Raw genomic sequence first — 18,855 nt, 5'->3', positions numbered from 1 at the left:
ACCACACCCAGCCAAGGCTATGTGTTTTTATACAATGTTTACTTTCTATGGCTCTATCTTTCCTTACATCTTTCAAACTAGTAATGAACATCAGTCTTTATGTGGATGTCCAGTTGATACTTCAGACAATGTTTTGAAAACAGCTTATGTTCATCTTCCTACAAATATGCTAAGTTCTTGTAACAGTTCTGTATGTTTCACATGTTAATTAGTGGCATTTTAGCTTTGCCAACCATCTTTTAATTCTGCTTCTAAGTTGTTATCTTTTGTATTCATAATTTCACAGTCCCTTATAAGCTCTCACTTAGATTATTATAACTACATTCTGTTTCCACTTACTCGGTGTGTCATGCCTTGGTATTTCAACCTTCAGTCTCTGTTGGAGTTACCTTCACTCACAGTTTGAATTTTCCCACAAACTTAGAATGCTTCTTTTCTTTAGCATGGTATTGAAATCCTCTGTCTCTTAATTAATTTTAGTCATCATTTCTCATTATATATTGTTACATAGCCAATTTTCCAACCACATTGTTTTTGTTTTTCTTTTTTTTGAGACAGAGCTTTGCTCTGTCACCCAGGCTGGAGTGCAGTGGCATGATTGTGGCCCACTGCAATCTCTGCCTCCTGGGTTTAAGCAATTCTCCTGCCTCAGCCTCATATGTAGCTGGGACTTCAGGCGCGTGCCACCGCTCTCAGCTGATTTTTGTATTTTTAATAGAGATGGGGTTTCGCCATGTTGGTCAGCAGGCTGGTCTGGAACTCCTGACTTCAGGTGATCCACACACATCGGCCTCCCAAAGTGCTGGGATTACAGGCTTGAGCCACCATGCCTGGCGCCAACCACATTGTTTAATTACCATTTCCAGTAATAGAAGGCGCTTGTAAATATCATAATGATCAAACAGTTGTTCTGTGCCTTCACTCAGGAGTGCACCTTCCCTCCATTCCCCAACTGTCACTCTTAACACAGCTTTCAAGGTCTGGTTCTAATTCTACCTTCTTGAAACCACCCTTGATTTTTTTCTCCACTCTAGCCAAAAGTAATCACTCCTTTTTTGTAGTATCTTGCTGGTATTTCTATCTGTCTTCAAATTTCTTCTGTCATGTTTAGTGAGTAGCTGATGTGTATGTCTCCCACTATATCATAAACTTGGGCAGATAGGAATCATGTCTGTTCCTATACTTATTCCACAGTACTGTGTACTTAATTTACTCACCATATGCTTATTGAATTGAAACTAGCTAGCAGTAGGAAAGAGATAAAAATTAAATGGGTCAGTTTTTTTATTATTATTATTATTACTATACTATTTTGAGATGAGGTCTCACTCTTTCACCCAGGCTAGGGTACAATGGCATGATCTCAGCTTGCTGCAACCTCTGTCTCCTGGGCTCCAGCAATTCTCCTGCCTCACCCTCCTGAGTAATTGGAACTACAGGCTTACACCGCTGCTCCCAGCTAATTTTTTTTTAGAGATAGTGTTTCACCATGTTGCCCAGGGTGGTCTTGAACTCCTGAGTTCAGGTGGTCCACCCACCTTGGCTTCCCCAAGTGCTGGGATCACAGGGATTATAGGCGTGAGCCACCGCACCCGGCCTGGATCAGTTTTATTAGGACTAGCATGTACTTGAAAATGTATTAAGTTCCTGGCAGGGGCACTTAAATTATGTTAGGCTGTCTTAAATAAAGGACTATAACTGAATAATCAAGGAGCATAATAGTGTGTTGTAATGGTTTAAAAAGCCTGGGTTCTGGCACCAAGCTGCAGAATTTTAATTCTACTTACTAGTAATATGATCCCGGGTAAGTTATTTACTCTCTCTCTGCCTCAATTGTCCTAACTATAAAATTGGAATGGTGTTATAGCACATATCTCATATAGTGTTTGAGAGGATTTATTGAGTTAGTATGTGTGAAGCATTTTGAACACTGCTTATGGCACATAGTAAGTGTTCAAATGTTGACCACCATCAGCAGCAATTTAATTTTACTGTTAAGTAAGTGGGAAGCAAAATTTTTTCTTTGGTGGAAACGGGGAGGAGTTAGAAACTTCTTTTTTTAAATTTATTTTTAATTTTTTTTTTTTGTTGACATGGGGTTTCACCACGGTACCCAGGATAGTTTCAAATACCTGGGCTAATGATCCTCCTGCCTCAGCCTCCCAAAGTGCTGAGATTATAGGTGTGAGCCACTGCACCTGGCCTAGAAACTTTTAGTTGAGTCTTACTCTTAGATTTCTGAGGTATAGAGGTATTTAGAAAAAGATGTTTTAAAGACAGTGCTCCAGTCTTACTAAACAATTTGGCATTTTGGGTCGGGCACAGTGGCTCAAGCCTGTAATCCTAGCACTTTGGGAGGCCAAGGTGGGTGGATCACCTGAGGTCAGGAGTTCGAGACCAGCCTGGCCAATGTGGTGAAACCCTGTCTCTACTAAAAATACAAAAACTGGGCGTGGTGGCGGGTGCCTGTAATCCCAGATACTCAGGAGGCTGAGGCAGGAGAATTGCTTGAACCCAGGGTGAACAGAGGTTGTGGTGAGCCAAGATCATACCACCTCACTCCAGCCTGGGCAAAAGAGCAAGACTGTCTCACACACACACACACAAAAATAACCAGAATTTGGCATTTTATATGTTGGTTTAAATTAGGAAGGTGTTGTTCTAAACATACATGTGCTTATTTAAGGTTTTTTTGGAAGTATGTTTTTGTTCAAGATTATAATAGCTTTGCTAGTAAAAATATTAAAAATAAAATACAATTAAAAAATATAAGCACCTTACATTCATCAGATTCATTAAAACTTCTTTGACTGCTTTCTGCATTCATGAGCTCTTCTCTTACCTTTTGGTTCTTTGGTATCTTTTGGCACTACACCTTGCTTTATAATTCTTTGTGTGTGTGTTTTATTCCTCAACTCAATCTGAGGGGAGTTAGGAAGAGTGTGTTAGACTTTTTTGCATGTCTTATGGCACTATGTATGATATCCTGTGCACAATAGGGACTGAAATTATTTGCTAATGAATAAACGAAAGTTACTTACGGCTGGGCATGGTGGCTCACGCCTGTAATCCCAGCACTTTGGGAAAAGGCCAAGGTGGGCGGATATGAGGTCAGGAGTTCAAGGCCAGCCTGGCCAACATGGTGAAACCCCGTCTCCACAAAAATACGAAAATTAGCCGGGCATGATGGCAGGTGCCTGTAATCCCAGCTGTTCGGGAGGCTGAGGGCAGGAGAATCGCTTGAATCCGGGAGGCGGAGGTTGTAGTGAGCCGAGATTGTGCCACTACACTCCAGCCTGGGCGACAGAGCAAGACTCCATCTCAAAAAAAAGAAAGGAAAAGAAAAGAAGGAAAGTTATCTGCTAACTGAAATAGTAATTTTAATGTTCATAAATTTTTTAGTGTGTAAATATTGCTTACATGTGAAATATGTCACCTGACATATCACAAAGATTATGTTAGCACAAAATCCTAAACTAAAATCTGCCTTTGCTCTTTCCTTCAGTTTTGCTTTTTCTTACAGGGTTCTATATCTTAGAGGACTTAGATAATAAAAGAATTAAATGGCTTAAGTCTTGAGTACTGCTTTCTGTTATCTGAATGATTGCTGTGGACAGTGTGCCTAACTTTTGTTTTTTCTTTGTTAGATGATTTGCTAATAAATAGATAGTGCTATAGGAATAGCACATATTAATAGGAATTGCTTATGGATCTGTCTTTGAAGAGTTTTTCTAGTTTTTATTTAATAGAGGACAGTCATTTTTGAGAATATCTTTCCTTTGCTCATAATAAGTATAATTTTCATCTAAATTTTTCCTAAAAGCAGTGTTTTATTTCTGTACTGAGTCCATTGTGATTCTTCCTGGCTTGCATTTTTAGTCAGGTTAGGCTTGGTGATGCTTTGGTAACAACCCACGTATCTCACAGATCTCAGTGGCTTAACACATCACCTGTTTCTCTGTGGCTGAGGTTATATGTCACAGCAGGTCAGCAGGGGCACTGTGGACATTATAGTAGTTCAAGCACCCAGGCTGACCAATGTTTCATCTCCACCTGCACACCATCACTGAACAGTGGAAAGGCGAGGTGAAGAATTGAGCATTGACTCTTGAAGTTTCTGCCTGGAAGTGATACTTAAAACCCTGCTCACATTTCACTGGCCAAAGCAAATCACATGACTTTGATTAACCTTAGAGGGGCAAGAACATGAAATCTTCCAAATGCCGAGAAAGGTGATACAGAACATTTGGTGAGCAACTTCAATAACTACCACACTCCTGCTCATGGTTCACAGTTCACCAGTTTCCTGCACCCAGTTCCATGATTCAGAGCTGTTTTTTCTTGTCATTTTCATTTCTGTTACCTCAAGGATTTTATTCTCTCATTTATAGTACTTAATTTTAAAAATCTGTATCACCTTTCTTCTGAGTGATTCTAATCCTTCTGTTGCTTCTGAGATTGAGTCCACCATGACTCCCCCTGATGTAGTCTAATACTGCTTTCTCACTTGACCTCCTTTTGCCTTCCTGATCCCAAATCTGTCTTTGCTTTTGTTTGATTCCTATTCCTAACATAAATTGTGTGTGTTTGTATTTTAAAATAGAATGGACAGGGAAATAGGTTATGAAGGTAAATTATAACAAGATGGCCGAGGAAGAATCTTGAAATTTTAATTTTTTAAAGGAAATTTATTTTTAGTCCTTTTAATATAAAAATAAATGACAAACCAATAGAGAAAATACCACGTTTATTTGTAGGAATTGTATACAGTGATTTATTTAATGTTTTTTTCTGATTATAAAGTGATAGATATAGAAATACATAACGTAAGTATCTCTGATGGTCCCACTGCCTCCAGAGATAACCCGGTGAATAATTTAATATATTCTGGATTTTTTTCCTTTGTGTATATAAATTTTTTTTTTTAAAGAAAAAACCCAGAACATAATCTTTACAGATAATAACTTTATCTATACAAATTATAACTTCATTTTTTTCCCCTATTAGTAGTGTCTTGGCAGTTTAATCTACTGTATCACCCTCAGTGGCTGCAAAATACTCCATTGAATGGATGTACCATAATTTATTTAACTAGTACTCTTTTTGTTAAATAATGAGGGTGGTATCTTTTTTTTTTCCCTCTTTCAGTGAAAGTGCCAAATCCTAGGCACTGGACCACTAGGAACTTTTCCCCTCTTTATTGCCAACTATATGTTAGTGAATATTCTTTGATTATATATAACAGAAATAACACGAACTAGCTTAAACAAATAAAGAAGTAGAGGAGGCATCATAGAACCCAGGGCCAGGAATATGGATGAGTCTTAAGAAAAGACTACAAGTAAGAAGTGTAAACCATCAAGAACCCAGGAAGTGGCCGGGCCCAGTGCTTCATGCCTGTAATCATAGCACTTTGGGAGGCTGCAGCGGGAGGATCACTTGAGCTTAGGAGTTTGAGACCAGCCTGGGCAACGTAGGCTGGGTGAGACCACATCTCTACTAAAAATAAAAAAATTAGCCAGGTGTGGTGGTGTGTACCTGTAGTTCCAGCTACTCTGAAGGTTGAGGCTGGAGGATTGCTTGAGTCTAGGAGGTTGAGGCTGCAGTGAGCTATGGTTGCACCACTGCACTCCAGCCTGGGTGGCAGAGTGATACCTTCTTTTTTTTTTTTTTGGATTCTCACTTTGTCACCCAGTCTGGAGTGCAGGGGCACAATCTCGGCTTACTGCAACTTTGACCTCCTGCGTTCAAGCTATTCTCCTGCTTCAGCCTCCCGAGTAACTGGGACTACAGGCATGCACCATACACCTGGCTAATTTTTTTGTATTTTTAGTAGAGACGAGGTTTCACCATGTTGGCCAGACTGATCTGAAACTCGTGACCTCAAGTGATCCACCTGCCTCGGCCTCCCAAAGTGTTGGAACTACAGCCACCACAGGCAGCCTGTGATACCCTGTTTCATAAACAACAACAAAACAACCTAGCATGTGTTCGGTTTCTGTCTACATGTTTTGCTTCATTTATTGCTTTCTCTCTGTCCTTAACTCCTTCCTCCCCACCCCCACTGATTTCTTTTCTTTTTCGTGCTTGTATAGATATGGCTGCCCCAAAGCTTCTGAGTTAGATATTTTAGCCACATGGTTGCTTCTGAACTTTAATTCCGGTTCCCAGTAACCAGTTCCCAGAAGAGACCTCCAAATGAATGTGGGGTACACTCCTACAGTGCTTAGATCACCTGTCTTTGCCCAGTCCATTCAGCCAGAATGAAGGGGGTAGATGTCCATGATAAACATTGTTGCAGCCTTCATCCTTTTAGGAGGAATGAATTCTAGAAGAGGGAATAGTAGTTGATAGGGAACCTTATTAAACTAGATAAAGCTCCCAAAAGGTGTGTACCACATGAATAGTACTGCAGTGAGTGAACATCTTTGTGAATTGGCTCATTTATGCAGGTATTCCTTTGACATAATTTCTAACCATTTTAATAGTTAGCCAGTGTATGCAAGTTTCAGTAGATATGGACAAGTTCTTTAAGAAGCGTGTCCGTTGTTTACACTCCGGTCAATGGTGTATACATGTTTTCCCATACCCGTTAGTTTTGGTCACCAACCTGTTTGTCTTTGCTGGGCTGAAAAATAAAAAATCTAATTGCTGTTTTAATTTCTATTTAGTTTCTAGAAGACGTGTACAACTTTTACTATGGCTTTTAGCCATTTTTATTTTTATTTATTTATTTATTTTTTTGCCCATTTTTAGAATTTGATGGGTTCCTCCTTTCATTTGCCTAAAACTGTCATAAATTCCCAGTTTGTATGACATGTGTTATTTGTTTTGTTCTTTAGTAGTAATGTGTGCGTTGCCTTAAGTTGGTTTTAATTTTTTATGCAGTCATATTACTTCTTTTGTGTCATGCTTACAGAATCCTTCGCTACTCTAAGATTGTAAAAACATTCACTCATTGTCTTGTAGAGCTTTACTGATGCACTTTTTACATTTTAGTCTTTGATCCATGTTTAATTTACTTCAGTTTTGTTTTTTTTGAGATGGAGTCTCACTCTGTTGCCCAAGCTGGAGTGCAGTGGTGTGATCTCGACTCACTGCAACCGCCCACCTTGCGGGTTCCAGTGATTCTCCTGCCTTAACCTCCTGAGTAGCTTGGTTTACAGGTGCGTGCCACCATGCCTGGCTAATTTTTGTATTGTTAATAGAGACAGGGTTTCACCATGTTGGCCAGGCTGGTCTTTAACTCCTGACCTCAAGTTATCTGCCTGTTTCTGCCTCCCAAAGTGCTGGGATTGCACGCGTGAGCCACCGTGCTCAGTGAATTTACTTGAGTTTTAGTAATTTATTTGTTTATTTATTTTTGAAATGGAGTCTCATTCAGTTGCCCAGGCTGGAGTGCAGTGGTGTGATCTTGGCTCATTGCAACCTCTGCTTCCCAGGTTCAAGTGATTCTCCTGCCTCAACCTCTCAAGTAGCTGGGATCATAGGTGTCCGCCACCACACTCAGCTAATTTTTTTTTGTATTTTTAATAGGGACGGGGTTTCACCATGTTGGCCAGGCTGGTTTTGAACTCCTGACCTCAAGTGATCCACTCGTCTTGGCCTCCCAAAGTGCTAGGGTTATAGGCGTGAGCCATTGCACCTGGCGAGTTTTAGTATTAAAGGATGTGGTTTATTTTTTTTGATGGCCACTTAACTCATTTGTTGAAGAGGAATTTTCGCCTAGTAATTTGCAGCCTTAAATATTAAATTCCTATATACAAGCTTCTTTATACTGCCTGGTCTCTTTTCTTCTACTGATATACTATTCTTTTTTTTTTTTTTTTTTTTGAGACGGAGTCTCACTCTGTCGCCCAGGCTGGAGTGCAGTGGCCTGATCTCAGCTCACTGCAAGCTCCGTCCCCCGGGTTTACGCCATTCTTCTGCCTCAGCCTCCCAAGTAGCTGGGACTACAGGTGCCCGCCACCTCGCCCGGCTAGTTTTTTGTATTTTTTTTTAGTAGAGACGGGGTTTCACTGTATTAGCCAGGATGGTCTCGATCTCCTGACCTCGTGATCCGCCCGTCTCGGCCTCCCAAAGTGCTGGGATTACAGGCTTGAGCCACCGTGCCCGGCCCTGATATGCTATTCTTGTGCCTGTACTTAACTTCTACTGTGGGTTTATAGCATAGATTAAAATACAATGGCCAACTAGGAAGGGGCAAGTATATGTTTACTGAATTTATAGAGTGAATGGTTCTATGCATAATATTACTTTATGATTCATATACTGTAGTTCATAAGTTAATTACAAAAACCAGTGATTGTTCAAGTTAGTGCTTCGTATTTCTCTATATTCTGGAGAAACAAAAGGCAACTGGGGATCTTTTAAGTTTGCTTTGGGCTGTGATTTCTTGAAGCGTTTTTGTTTTGTGAGTTGTGTTTTTCTTATTTTGTTTTGCTTTGCCAGCAATGATTTAGAGCATCCTTTTACAAAAGCTTATTTAAAAATTGTTTTTTACCAAAAGCTCCTATTTAGAAATGTGTTTATTTTTCAGACCTCAGGAAATTTTCTGATGGAATTTCAAGTGAAAAATGTTCCTTCAGAAAGAATTGCAACTCAGAAGATCCTGTCTGTGATAGGAGAGTGCCTTGACCACTTCGGCCCTGGTTGTGTGGGTGTGCAAAAAATATTAAATGCTCGGTGTCCACTCGTGAGGTTCTCACACCAGGCCTCTGGATTTCAGTGTGATTTGACTACAAACAATAAGTATGATCTCTTATGTTTATTATTTTAAATATGAATATTCTAATGTAATAGCTTGGTTTTTCTCATACAGAAACAGTGGCTTTGTAATCTTAAACATGCTTGAATAATAATTTTTTAAAAATTTGAACACTTGGATTGAAAAGTAAAAAATCTTTTATATTATACCTGTTGATAATTTGGTGTTCCTAAACAGTGCTAGGATATTGTGTTAAAATGTTCACATATCTAACCTCTGAGAAGAAATGTATTTCATTATTCTTACTTGTGGAGACTGGTAGTGTGTAGTGTGAAAGATGCCTACTTTTTAGAACAAATTTCTGATGGCGAAAAAAGAAAAAGGTAAAATAAGAAAGACAGATGCCTATGTATAGTACAAGTCTTCTAAGAATACTTAGAAAATAAAATAACAACTTGAAGTTGACCTTTGAATTGCCTCCAGATATATAGTCAACTTTGTGTACTAGACATATGTCCTCTTTACTTAGGTCCAAAAGTGGTTGGAAGAGCTTAAGACTGGATGGCTTTTGTTCATCCTGTATGTATTGTATTATCCTAGTGATTTGTTTGCTTAAAAAAGTGGGATGGGAATAAGTTCTTTTGTACTGATGACTTTCCTGGACTCACAACAGGGAAAATTTATTTCATTTTTTTATTATTATTGCTATTGAGACGGAGTCTTGCTCTGTTGCCTAGGCTGGAGTGCAGTGTGGCTCGTGATCTTGGCTCACTGCAACCTCCACCTCCCGGGTTCAAGTGATTCTTGTGCGGTTTCACCCTGTTGGCCAGGCTGGTCTCGAACTCCTGACCTGAAGTGATCCGCCTGCCTTGGCCTCCTAGAGTGCTGGGATTATAGGCGTGAGCCACTGAACCTGGCCTACAGTAGGGAAAATTTCTTGAGAAGTTTATTTCTTAACTTCTCATTGCATGAGTTCATTTTCACTATGTTATTTGTTAGATAAATAATCATTACTGAAAATAGATTCAGAAAATCAAAACTAGAGCAGTTTTGGTTAAACTCGAATCTTTACCAACAAACCAATCCGAAGTACCTGTGGATTTCTCTCAAGTAAAACTCAAGGAGTAAAGTCTGTGATTTCTTGTCAAATTTTAATATAAAAATATAATACTGTCCTTTCTATCATTATTATATTTTCTTTATAGTATGTAAAATAGGACAAAATGGCATTTATCTTTCTAATTATGTTATTTTCTTTATATCAGATACCTTATACTTTTTGATATATATTTTTAGCTTAATTTAGCTTCATTTTCATACATAAAACACTTAATCACCATGAATTTCTAAGTTGCTGTTTCTTCTTTTTTTTTTTTTTGAGACATAGTCTTGTTCTGTCGCATAGGCCAGAGTGCAGTACCAGGATCTTGGCTCACTGCCATGCAACCTCCGCCTCCCAGGTTCAAACAATTCTCCTGCCTCAGCCTTCCAAGCTGGGATTGCAGGCACATGCGATCATGCTGGTGTATTTTTGTAGAGACGGGGTTTCATCATGTTGGCCAGGCTGGTCTTGAACTCCAGACCTCAGGTGGTCCGCCCACCTCGGCCTCCCAAGTGCTGGATTACAGGCGTGAGCCACCACGCCTGGCCTTTTTTCTTCTATTCTTTTTAAACTCAGGATGTAAATGCCATTTTAGAGGCAGTTTTAACTTGATGCTGTTAAATTATTTTTCGTACCATGTGTTGGTTCTTGGAGAAATTACAAGACACGTTTTGATCAGTAGGAACTTAATATTTTTAATTTAATTTAATTCTATTTTTACTTTTTTAGAGACAGTCTCTCACTCTGTTGCCCAGGCTGAAGTGCAGTGGTGTGATCATAGTTCACTGTAGCCTCGAACTCTTGAGCTCAAACAATCCTCCTTTCTCAGCCTCCCATGTAGGTAGGATTACAGGTGCATGCCACCACGCCTATTTTTTTTAATTAAATTTTTTAAATTTTGTTTTTCTTTTATATATATATTTTTTATTTTTTAGAGACAGGGTCTTCCTATGTTACCCAGGGTGGTCTCGAACTCCTGGGCTCAAGCCATCCTCCTGCTTTGAAATGCTGGGACTACAGGCGTGAGCCACAGTGCCCAGCCAATAAATGCCTTTTTGTCTTTATCAATTATATATATATGTATGTATGTTTGAGATGATGCCTTACTCTGTCACCGAGACTGAAGTCCAGTGGCTTAATTTTGGTACACTGCAGCCTCGACCTCCCTGGGCTCAGGTGATCCTCCCAACTCAGCCTCTCAGGTACCTGGGCCTACAGGTGTGTGACACCACACCCAGCTAACTTTTGTATTTTTTGTAGAGACAGGGTCTTGTCGTGTTTCCCAGGCTGGTCTTGAACTCCTCGGCTCAAGCCATCTGCCCACCTCAGCTTCCCAAAGTTCTGAGATCACAGGTGTCAGCTACTGTGCCCAGCCATTTATTAATAAGTATAAAGAGCCTTTGTGTGTTTTACTTATTTAAATCATGTTTAGAAACTTTGATTTAAAAATTCTGAGTTCTAGGCCGGGCTCGGTGGCTCACGCCCATAATCCCAGCATTTTGGGAGGCCGAGGCGAGTGGCTCATGAGGTCAGGAGATGGAGACCACCCTGGCTAACACGGTGAAATCCTGTCTGTACTAAAAATACAAAAAAATTAGCCGGGCGTGGTGACGGGCGCCTGTAGTCCCAGCTACTGGGGAGGGTGAGGCAGGAGAATGGCTTGAACCCTGGAGGCAGAGCTTGCAGTAAGCCAAGATCGTGCCATTGCACTCTAGCCTGGGCGACAGAGCGAGACTCCGTCTCAAAAAAAACAAACAAACAAAAATACATAAATAAATAAAAATTTTAAGTTCTAGGTCTACATTTTCTTTCTTTTTCTTTCTTTTTTCTTTATTTTTTTGGCAGGGTCTTGCTCTGTCACCCAGGCTGGAGTGCAATAACGCTATCTCGGCTGACTGCATCCTCTGCCTCCGGGGTTCAAGTGACTCTCCTGCCTCAGCCCCCCAAGTAGCTAGAATTACAGGCGTGCGCCACCACGCCCAGCTAATTTTTGTATTTTTGTTTGAGGTGGAGTTTCACCATGTTGGCCGGGCTGGTCTCGACCCCTGACCTCAGGTGATCCGCCTGCCTTGGCCTTCCAAAGTGCTGGGATTACAGGCATGAGCCACTACGCCTGGCCCTAGATCCACATTTTCTTTCTTTCTTTTTTTGAAACGAAGTCTTGCTCTGTCTCCCAGGCTGGAGTACAGTGGCTTGATCTTGGCTCACTGCAACCTCTGCCGCCCGGGTTCAAGCAATTCTCATGCCTCAGCCTCCTAAGTAGCTGGGATTACAGTGGCACGCCACCACGCCCAGCTGAATTACTGTATTTTTAGTAGAGAAGGGGTTTCACCTTGTTGGCCTTGAACTCTCCTGGTCTTTAACTCCTGACCTCAAGTGATCCGCCCACCTCGGCCTCCCAAAGTGCTGGGATTACAGGCATGAGCCACCGCGCCCAGCTTACATTTTAATTATCAATTTTAAGAGGATATTTTAATGGGAATGAATGTATTTGATATTCAGCTATTCATATTAAATTATATATTGCAAATTTATAATGCTTTTGATTAATCATGATGTTCTGAATACATTCAGATATAGTAGGATATTTAGATATGTTTCTTAGTATATGTTTAATTTTACCTTTGGTTTATAATTTGGGGATTTGAAAATTTTTCTTATTTTTATGTTTTGAAGGATTGCCTTGACAAGTTCTGAACTCCTTTATATATATGGTGCCCTAGACTCAAGAGTGAGAGCCTTGGTGTTCGGTATACGATGCTGGGCTCGAGCACATTCGCTAACAAGTAGTATTCCTGGTGCATGGATTACAAATTTCTCCCTTACAATGATGGTCATCTTTTTTCTCCAGAGAAGATCACCTCCTATTCTTCCAACACTAGATTCCTTAAAAACCCTAGCAGGTAAGACTAGAAAGAAACTTCTCCATTTTCTTTTTCCGATGTTATGAGTAAATATAATTACCATGTGTTACCAAAGCCTCATCTATTTGTTTATTAGTCATAAAATTTGTCTTGACTTTCAAAGCCTTGTGGATCTAAACATTATTATTATTATTTTTTTTTTTTTTTAAAGCCTACCGGAGTCGTAAGAACAGATGATTTGGGAAGCCAGGGCCTTTAGCTAGCTTTTTAAGCTTTACTTATATACCTTTATATGCCTTCAGCTAAATTTATATACCTTTAGCTAAATTTTTTGAGAGTTCTGTTTTCTGTGTATCAGTTGGCAAGGTTGTTTACAGCAGTTGTGAGATAGCTGGAGCTTCCCCCCTAGTTGACCAAGTCTAGAATGACCTTTTCCAGATACAACTTGTTCAGATACAACTTGTTCAGATACAACTTTTGATTGGATCACAGTCTCAGAGATGACTTTCAAATTGGAACTTATGTTTAGACTTGTATTAGAGATATTAAAACTGTTTCATGATGTTTCAAAGATTCTAAATGTGTTTTTAATGAAAAGCTTATAAGCAGTCTTAGGTGCATTATTTTAAATTTGACATACTATATCGTTGGTATTATAAATGATTTTATAAATGCCTCCCAGGTTCAAGCGATTCTTGTGCCTCAGCCTTGCTGAGGCCTGCTGGAGAAGTTATGCTATGAAATCTTGCAATTGTAAATGCTAAAGGGAAGATAATTAAGGGGTACATACATACAAATGCATACTCTGTCTTCTACCCATCTTATGTAATTGCTGCCTGATAATTCAATTAAGTGCTTTCTTGAATCTTCCTGTTTAAAATGACCTTAAAAGGCAAAGTATTTATGTAGCTTGGTGTTTAAAATCTTTAGCTCTCTAGACATGGCCCAGTTTTCCATCCTCTTCTCTACTCCTCTTTATGTGTCCCACATTCCAGCCAGTGCTGTGATTACCCTTGTAACATTTCATCTTAGCTCTTTGTTCACACCATTTTTCTGCCTGGAATCTGCCTTCTCTTCTCTCAGTCTAAATTATTTCTTCCATGCTACCTTCCCTTATCCACATTAGAAGTGATCTCTTCCTGTCAACACCGTAAGTGTTGATATTGTTTGAAATTGACCTCAAAAAAAGCTTGATTTGTGTTTACAACTAATTGATCACAGCCAGTTACAAATTTCTGTGTTTCTTCTCCACTCCCACTGCTTCACTTGAGTAGCCTAAAGAAATAAAATAAAATGAAATAAAATAAAATAAAATAAAGCTAGATTTGATAGGTTAAGGGAAAATGGGAAGTTTTCAGTGCAGTAGAGTGGTGGTCACTTATCTCACTTTTGAGATTAAAATAAAGGGCAGCATCAATATCTGTGCTCATTTCATCCCTTAGTGTCATTCATTCAGTATTTACTGATTACTTCCTATGCATCAGGTGTTATTGGAGCAGTGGGGATATGAACAGTGTTCCCAGATAACTCACAATCTAGTGGAGAGGTAAGCGATACATAAGGTATGGGCAGATCTTCACCATTAAACTACCTGTAAGTAGCACTTCCTTTTCCACTCCTGCTGTGTGCAGTGATGCTTAATGCTACTCTCATAGAAACCATCGTGGGGAAAAGTCACGGAACTTTTGGAGTTCAGAAACTGAGAAACAGTAGAAGCTGTGAAAGGAGGAGCGGAAGAAAGTTGAACTTGGTATAGACTACTCCTGAACATCTTGATTGCTCCCTTCAGTCTTACAAGTACTGGTACCCCTGCCCATGTCAAGGGCCTGTTGTCCTCTGCCTGTGAAGACTTATATTGTCTTTCTCCCTTATCTCCAGTTTGGTTCCCACCAATCTATTCTTAGTTAAGAGAGTGATTTTCACAAATACATATGATAGTATTACTCTGTTTTGCAGTCCTTCAGTAACTTTCTATTATCTTTTTTTAAAATGTCCACTAATTTTTTTAAATTTTGTTTATTATTTATTTATTTATTTTAAGAAAGGGTCTTGCACTGTTGCCCAGGCTGGATTACAGTGGCACAATCTCGGCTCACTATAACCTTGACCTCCTGGGCTCAGGTAATCTCACTTCAGCTTACTGAGTAGCTGGGACTATAGGCATGCACCACCATACCTGGCTAATTTTTAAATTTTTTGTTGAAACGGGGTCTTGCCATGTTTCCCAGACTGGTCTTGAACTGGACTCAGGGGATCCTCCCACCTTGATCTCCCAAAGTGTTGGGATTACAGGCGTGAGCCACTGTGCTCTACCTTGTAGGCAGGCTGGAGTGCAGTGGTGCAATCTTGGCTCACTGCAACCTCTGCCTCCCAGGCTTAAGTGATCCTCCCACCCCAGCTTCCTCAATAGCTGGGATATACAGGCTTGTGCCACCACTCACTCAGCTAATCTTTTAAAAAACTTTTTGTAGACATGGGGTCTCACTATATTGCCCAGGCTGGTCTCAAACTCCTAGGTTCAAGGAATCCTTCTTGGCCTCCCAAGGTGCTGGGATTATAGGTGTGAGCCACCTTGCCTAGCCTCCACTAATTATTTTAGGAAAAGAATATGATACGTGGACAAATTTTAAATGACCTGTTGAGTTTTTAATTCCAAATCTACTTTAAAATACATTTAAATATGTTCACATAGCATCAAAACAGGCAAAACTAGCTTGAAATTCTTTAATATTTCACTTGAAACATCAAATTTGATTGTTTTTAAATTTTTGCAGTAGTTTTTAAATATGGTAAGAGAATTTCTCAGGCTAGTTTTTACAGTTGCGTCTCGGCATATAGCACATTGTAGATGCCTAATTGTCAAAAAATGCCAAGCAAAATTTGATACATTTTTTGCCTTCCATCACCTATGGTTTTTGAAGTTGCTACAAAATAACTTGTCTTAGATTAATGAATATTAAGAATTGGGTGAAGATCATTTTGAGGAGAATTTATCAACATTTTCCTTATCCTTTTTTTTTTTTCTCCAGAATCCATGGTTTTTATACTTTCTAATTTTGACCAGTAGTTCAACATTGGTGGACATTAAACCTAAGGGAGAAAACAATTTTAAACTGTGAAACAATCAAAACCATCTTGAGTCTCGGTGTTTAATCATCTAAGTGACTTGAATCTTGTGTATAATCATTTCATTTCTTCTAAGCTATACCTCTCATTTGATATACAAATAAAGTATCAATTTGTTCTTTTTTAAAAGAAAAAAATATTTTGTTTGCTTCCTTGCTTGTTTATTAATAGACGGCAGCATGAATTCCTAGAATACCTTCCAGAACTTCTAGGACTTTGTAAACTACTATTTAGAACCTAACCTAAGATAAAGACCAAACTTTTTCACATTGTGTGCAGGGCCCTTTATCAGCTTCCTTTTCATCCTCTTCTCTTACGTTGATTCCTGTATACCAGTGGGGAGCGTTAGCCAATCTTGAACTCCTTGATGATGCTTGATGTTTTATGCTTTTATTCATTGCTCCATGCTTTTGCCTGAAATGGCCTTCTCCCAGGCTCCCCCTGGCCCCGGTTTTTTTTATGGAGAATCTCAAGATTAAGCCAGAAAAGACAGACAAACCCAGTACAGGATCTCATTTGTCAGGTCTTTTCTCGCCGTCCTCTCTGCCTCCCAGTGGGTAGTGCTTTGTTGCTTTCCAAGCCCGTGGTACACACCTGTATTGTAACAACTGTTAGATTGTTGTAGTTCTTTTATCTGCCTGCCTCAGCATTGTCAAGCTTTTCTAGGGCTGGCTGTCTTTGCTTCATCTCTGCGTCTTCTGTTCCTGGCATAGTATTGGGTTCATAGTAAGAGTTCACTATATAGATTTCAAAATGATTGGATAACATTTTAAAGTTGAGGGCTGTTTGTACTGGGCAAGATGTACCATGATGTTAAACTTTCATATTTGGTTCCTCTTGAATTGCCCTGTTTCATTGTGTTTTCTTACAATCTCCACTGTGTCCTCTCATGCGTCTCATTTTCTTGTGTTTTCCATGCTTTTTGGTTTTGCTACTTTTGTTACATTTACTTCTGTGCTTAGTGCTTTCTTTGAAGATTCATTCCTGAAAAAAGACACAGCAATTAAAAGAACATCAATATATGTGACTGACACTGCCTCACAAAAAACATAAACTGTTAATTACTTGAAGTAGTAAAACATGTGCCCAGGTTCCTTAAAAATAGATCTAAGTAGAAATATATATATATATACACACACACACATTTTATATAGCTCCTTCAACATATTATAAATTGTATAGTAGAGCACATAAAATGTGCTATTAAAATGTTAGAACCTAGAATAATTTTCGATAAATTATGCGAGTAACCAGGTCTTGACAAAAAAAAATAATAAACACAAAAAATGGGAGACAAATTTATAGGAGGCTGATTATCTCTCTGGTGATTATAGGCATTTGAAATCAAATATCAGGGCTGGGCACAGTGACTCACGTCTGTAATCCTAGCATTTTGGGAGGCCGAGGTGGGTGGATCACTTAAGGTCAGGAGTTTGAGACCAGCCTGGCCAACATGGTGAAACCCTGTCTCTACTAAAAATATAAAAATTGGCCGGGCATGATGGTGCTTGCCTGTAGTTCCGGCTACTCAGGAGGCTGGGGCAGGAGAATCACTTGAACCTGGGAGGCGGAGGTTGCAGTAAGCCAAGATCACTCCACTGCACTTCAGCTTGGGTGACAGAGCCAGATTCCATCTCAAAAAAAAAAAGCCTGTAATCCCAGCACTTTGGGAGGCCGAGACGGGTGGATCACGAGGTCAGGAGATCAAGACCATCCTGGCTAACATGGTGAAACCCCATCTCTACTAAAAAAATACAAAAAACTAGCCGGGCGTGGTGGTGGGCGCCTGTAGTCCCAGCTACTCAGGAGGCTGAGGCAGGAGAATGGCGTGAATCCTGGGAGGCAGAGCTTGCAGTGAGTGGATATCGCGCCACTGCACTCCAGCACTCCAGCCTGGGTGACAGCGTGAGACTCCGTCTAAAAAAAAAAGAAAAAAAATTAAAATAAAAAAATAAAGTATCAGCAATCATTCAGATGATTCATATGCCTGCTATATGCTAGATGCTCGTTGCGGGCAGGTCGGTGGTGGGGAGTTGGGCAGTAATGAATAGGATAGTGGCCTTTGTAGTTCTAGACTGGGGCAGAGGAGTGGACAGCATACAGACAGTCAGAATGCAGTCAGGTAAGTCAGATGGTGAATGGAACAAAAAGGATGGAGAACCAGTTTGAAATTATGAAATGCTTTCAGATAAGAAGTAGCCATTCATGAGATTTCTGAAGAGTGAGAATTTGCTCTTATAAACAACATATTATCTATTGCAGATAGTGTGGGCCAGGGATTTCATGGTGGTTGTGTATTTATGAAAATGATTACCTCTAAAGATATCAATACTGGTAGAAAAGGTGAATGCCTGAGTCTAATGTGCTGTCATTGAGTTCGTTTTGCTGAATTACTGAATTCCAGTTACTCTACAGTGGACATTTTAGAAATTACCTGAAGCTTTCTTAGTTAGCATTCAGTTTGTGTCATGTATGAAAATGGTAAGAATGGAATTGGATATGTAAATTAAGTATTGACTAGAGATAGTGCTGAAATTTGGTTTGGTGAAAGATGGGGGAACTCCCTACATTTTCATCTACTATTAGAAAACTAATTACCTCAAAAATTGATTAGGAATCATTGGGTTGTTGAAAGACAATAATTCTAGTATGCTAAATTAAATGTAATGTTAATTTCACTGTGGCATAACTAGTCTCAAATCTTTTTTTAAATTTAACTCCATTAAAAGAAGATAAAAAGATTTGAGATTAGTTATCCCATAGGGAAATTAACATCATTAAATCATAGATAAGAAATTATACATTAAATCATTATTAAATCATTCAATCATTATTCAATCATTTATAAAATCTATGATTTAAATAAAGAATAGAGTAGAAATTTATTTAAACTTATTTGTTTTGTTTTGTTTTTTGAGATGGAGTCTTGCTCTGTTGCCCAGGCTGGAGTGCAGTGGTGTGATCTCAGCTCATTGCAACCTCTGCTTCCTGGGTTCAAGTGATTCTCGTGCCTGAGCCTCTTCAGTAGCTAGGATTACAGGAGCACGCCACCATGC

The 18,855-nt window shown here is 39.4% G+C and overlaps 1 protein-coding gene across 1 annotated transcript in view; it reads left to right on the top strand.

Moving 5' to 3' along the window:
* MTPAP (mitochondrial poly(A) polymerase) overlaps positions 1–18,855 on the top strand; it is a 37,047-nt gene that overhangs the window by 14,474 nt on the left and 3,718 nt on the right. The window contains exons 5-6 of the mRNA XM_011956336.1: positions 8,540–8,751; positions 12,486–12,712. Of these exons, the coding sequence (XP_011811726.1) occupies positions 8,540–8,751; positions 12,486–12,712 (439 nt within the window). The remainder of the gene's footprint in view (positions 1–8,539; positions 8,752–12,485; positions 12,713–18,855) is intronic.

Source organism: Colobus angolensis, unplaced genomic scaffold, assembly GCF_000951035.1.
Source record: "Colobus angolensis palliatus isolate OR3802 unplaced genomic scaffold, Cang.pa_1.0 Scaffold414, whole genome shotgun sequence".
In the NCBI taxonomy this organism is placed as follows: Eukaryota; Metazoa; Chordata; class Mammalia; order Primates; family Cercopithecidae; genus Colobus; species Colobus angolensis.
The sequence above is the reverse complement of the archived record's forward strand: the minus strand, read 5'-3'. Positions and strand labels throughout refer to the sequence as shown.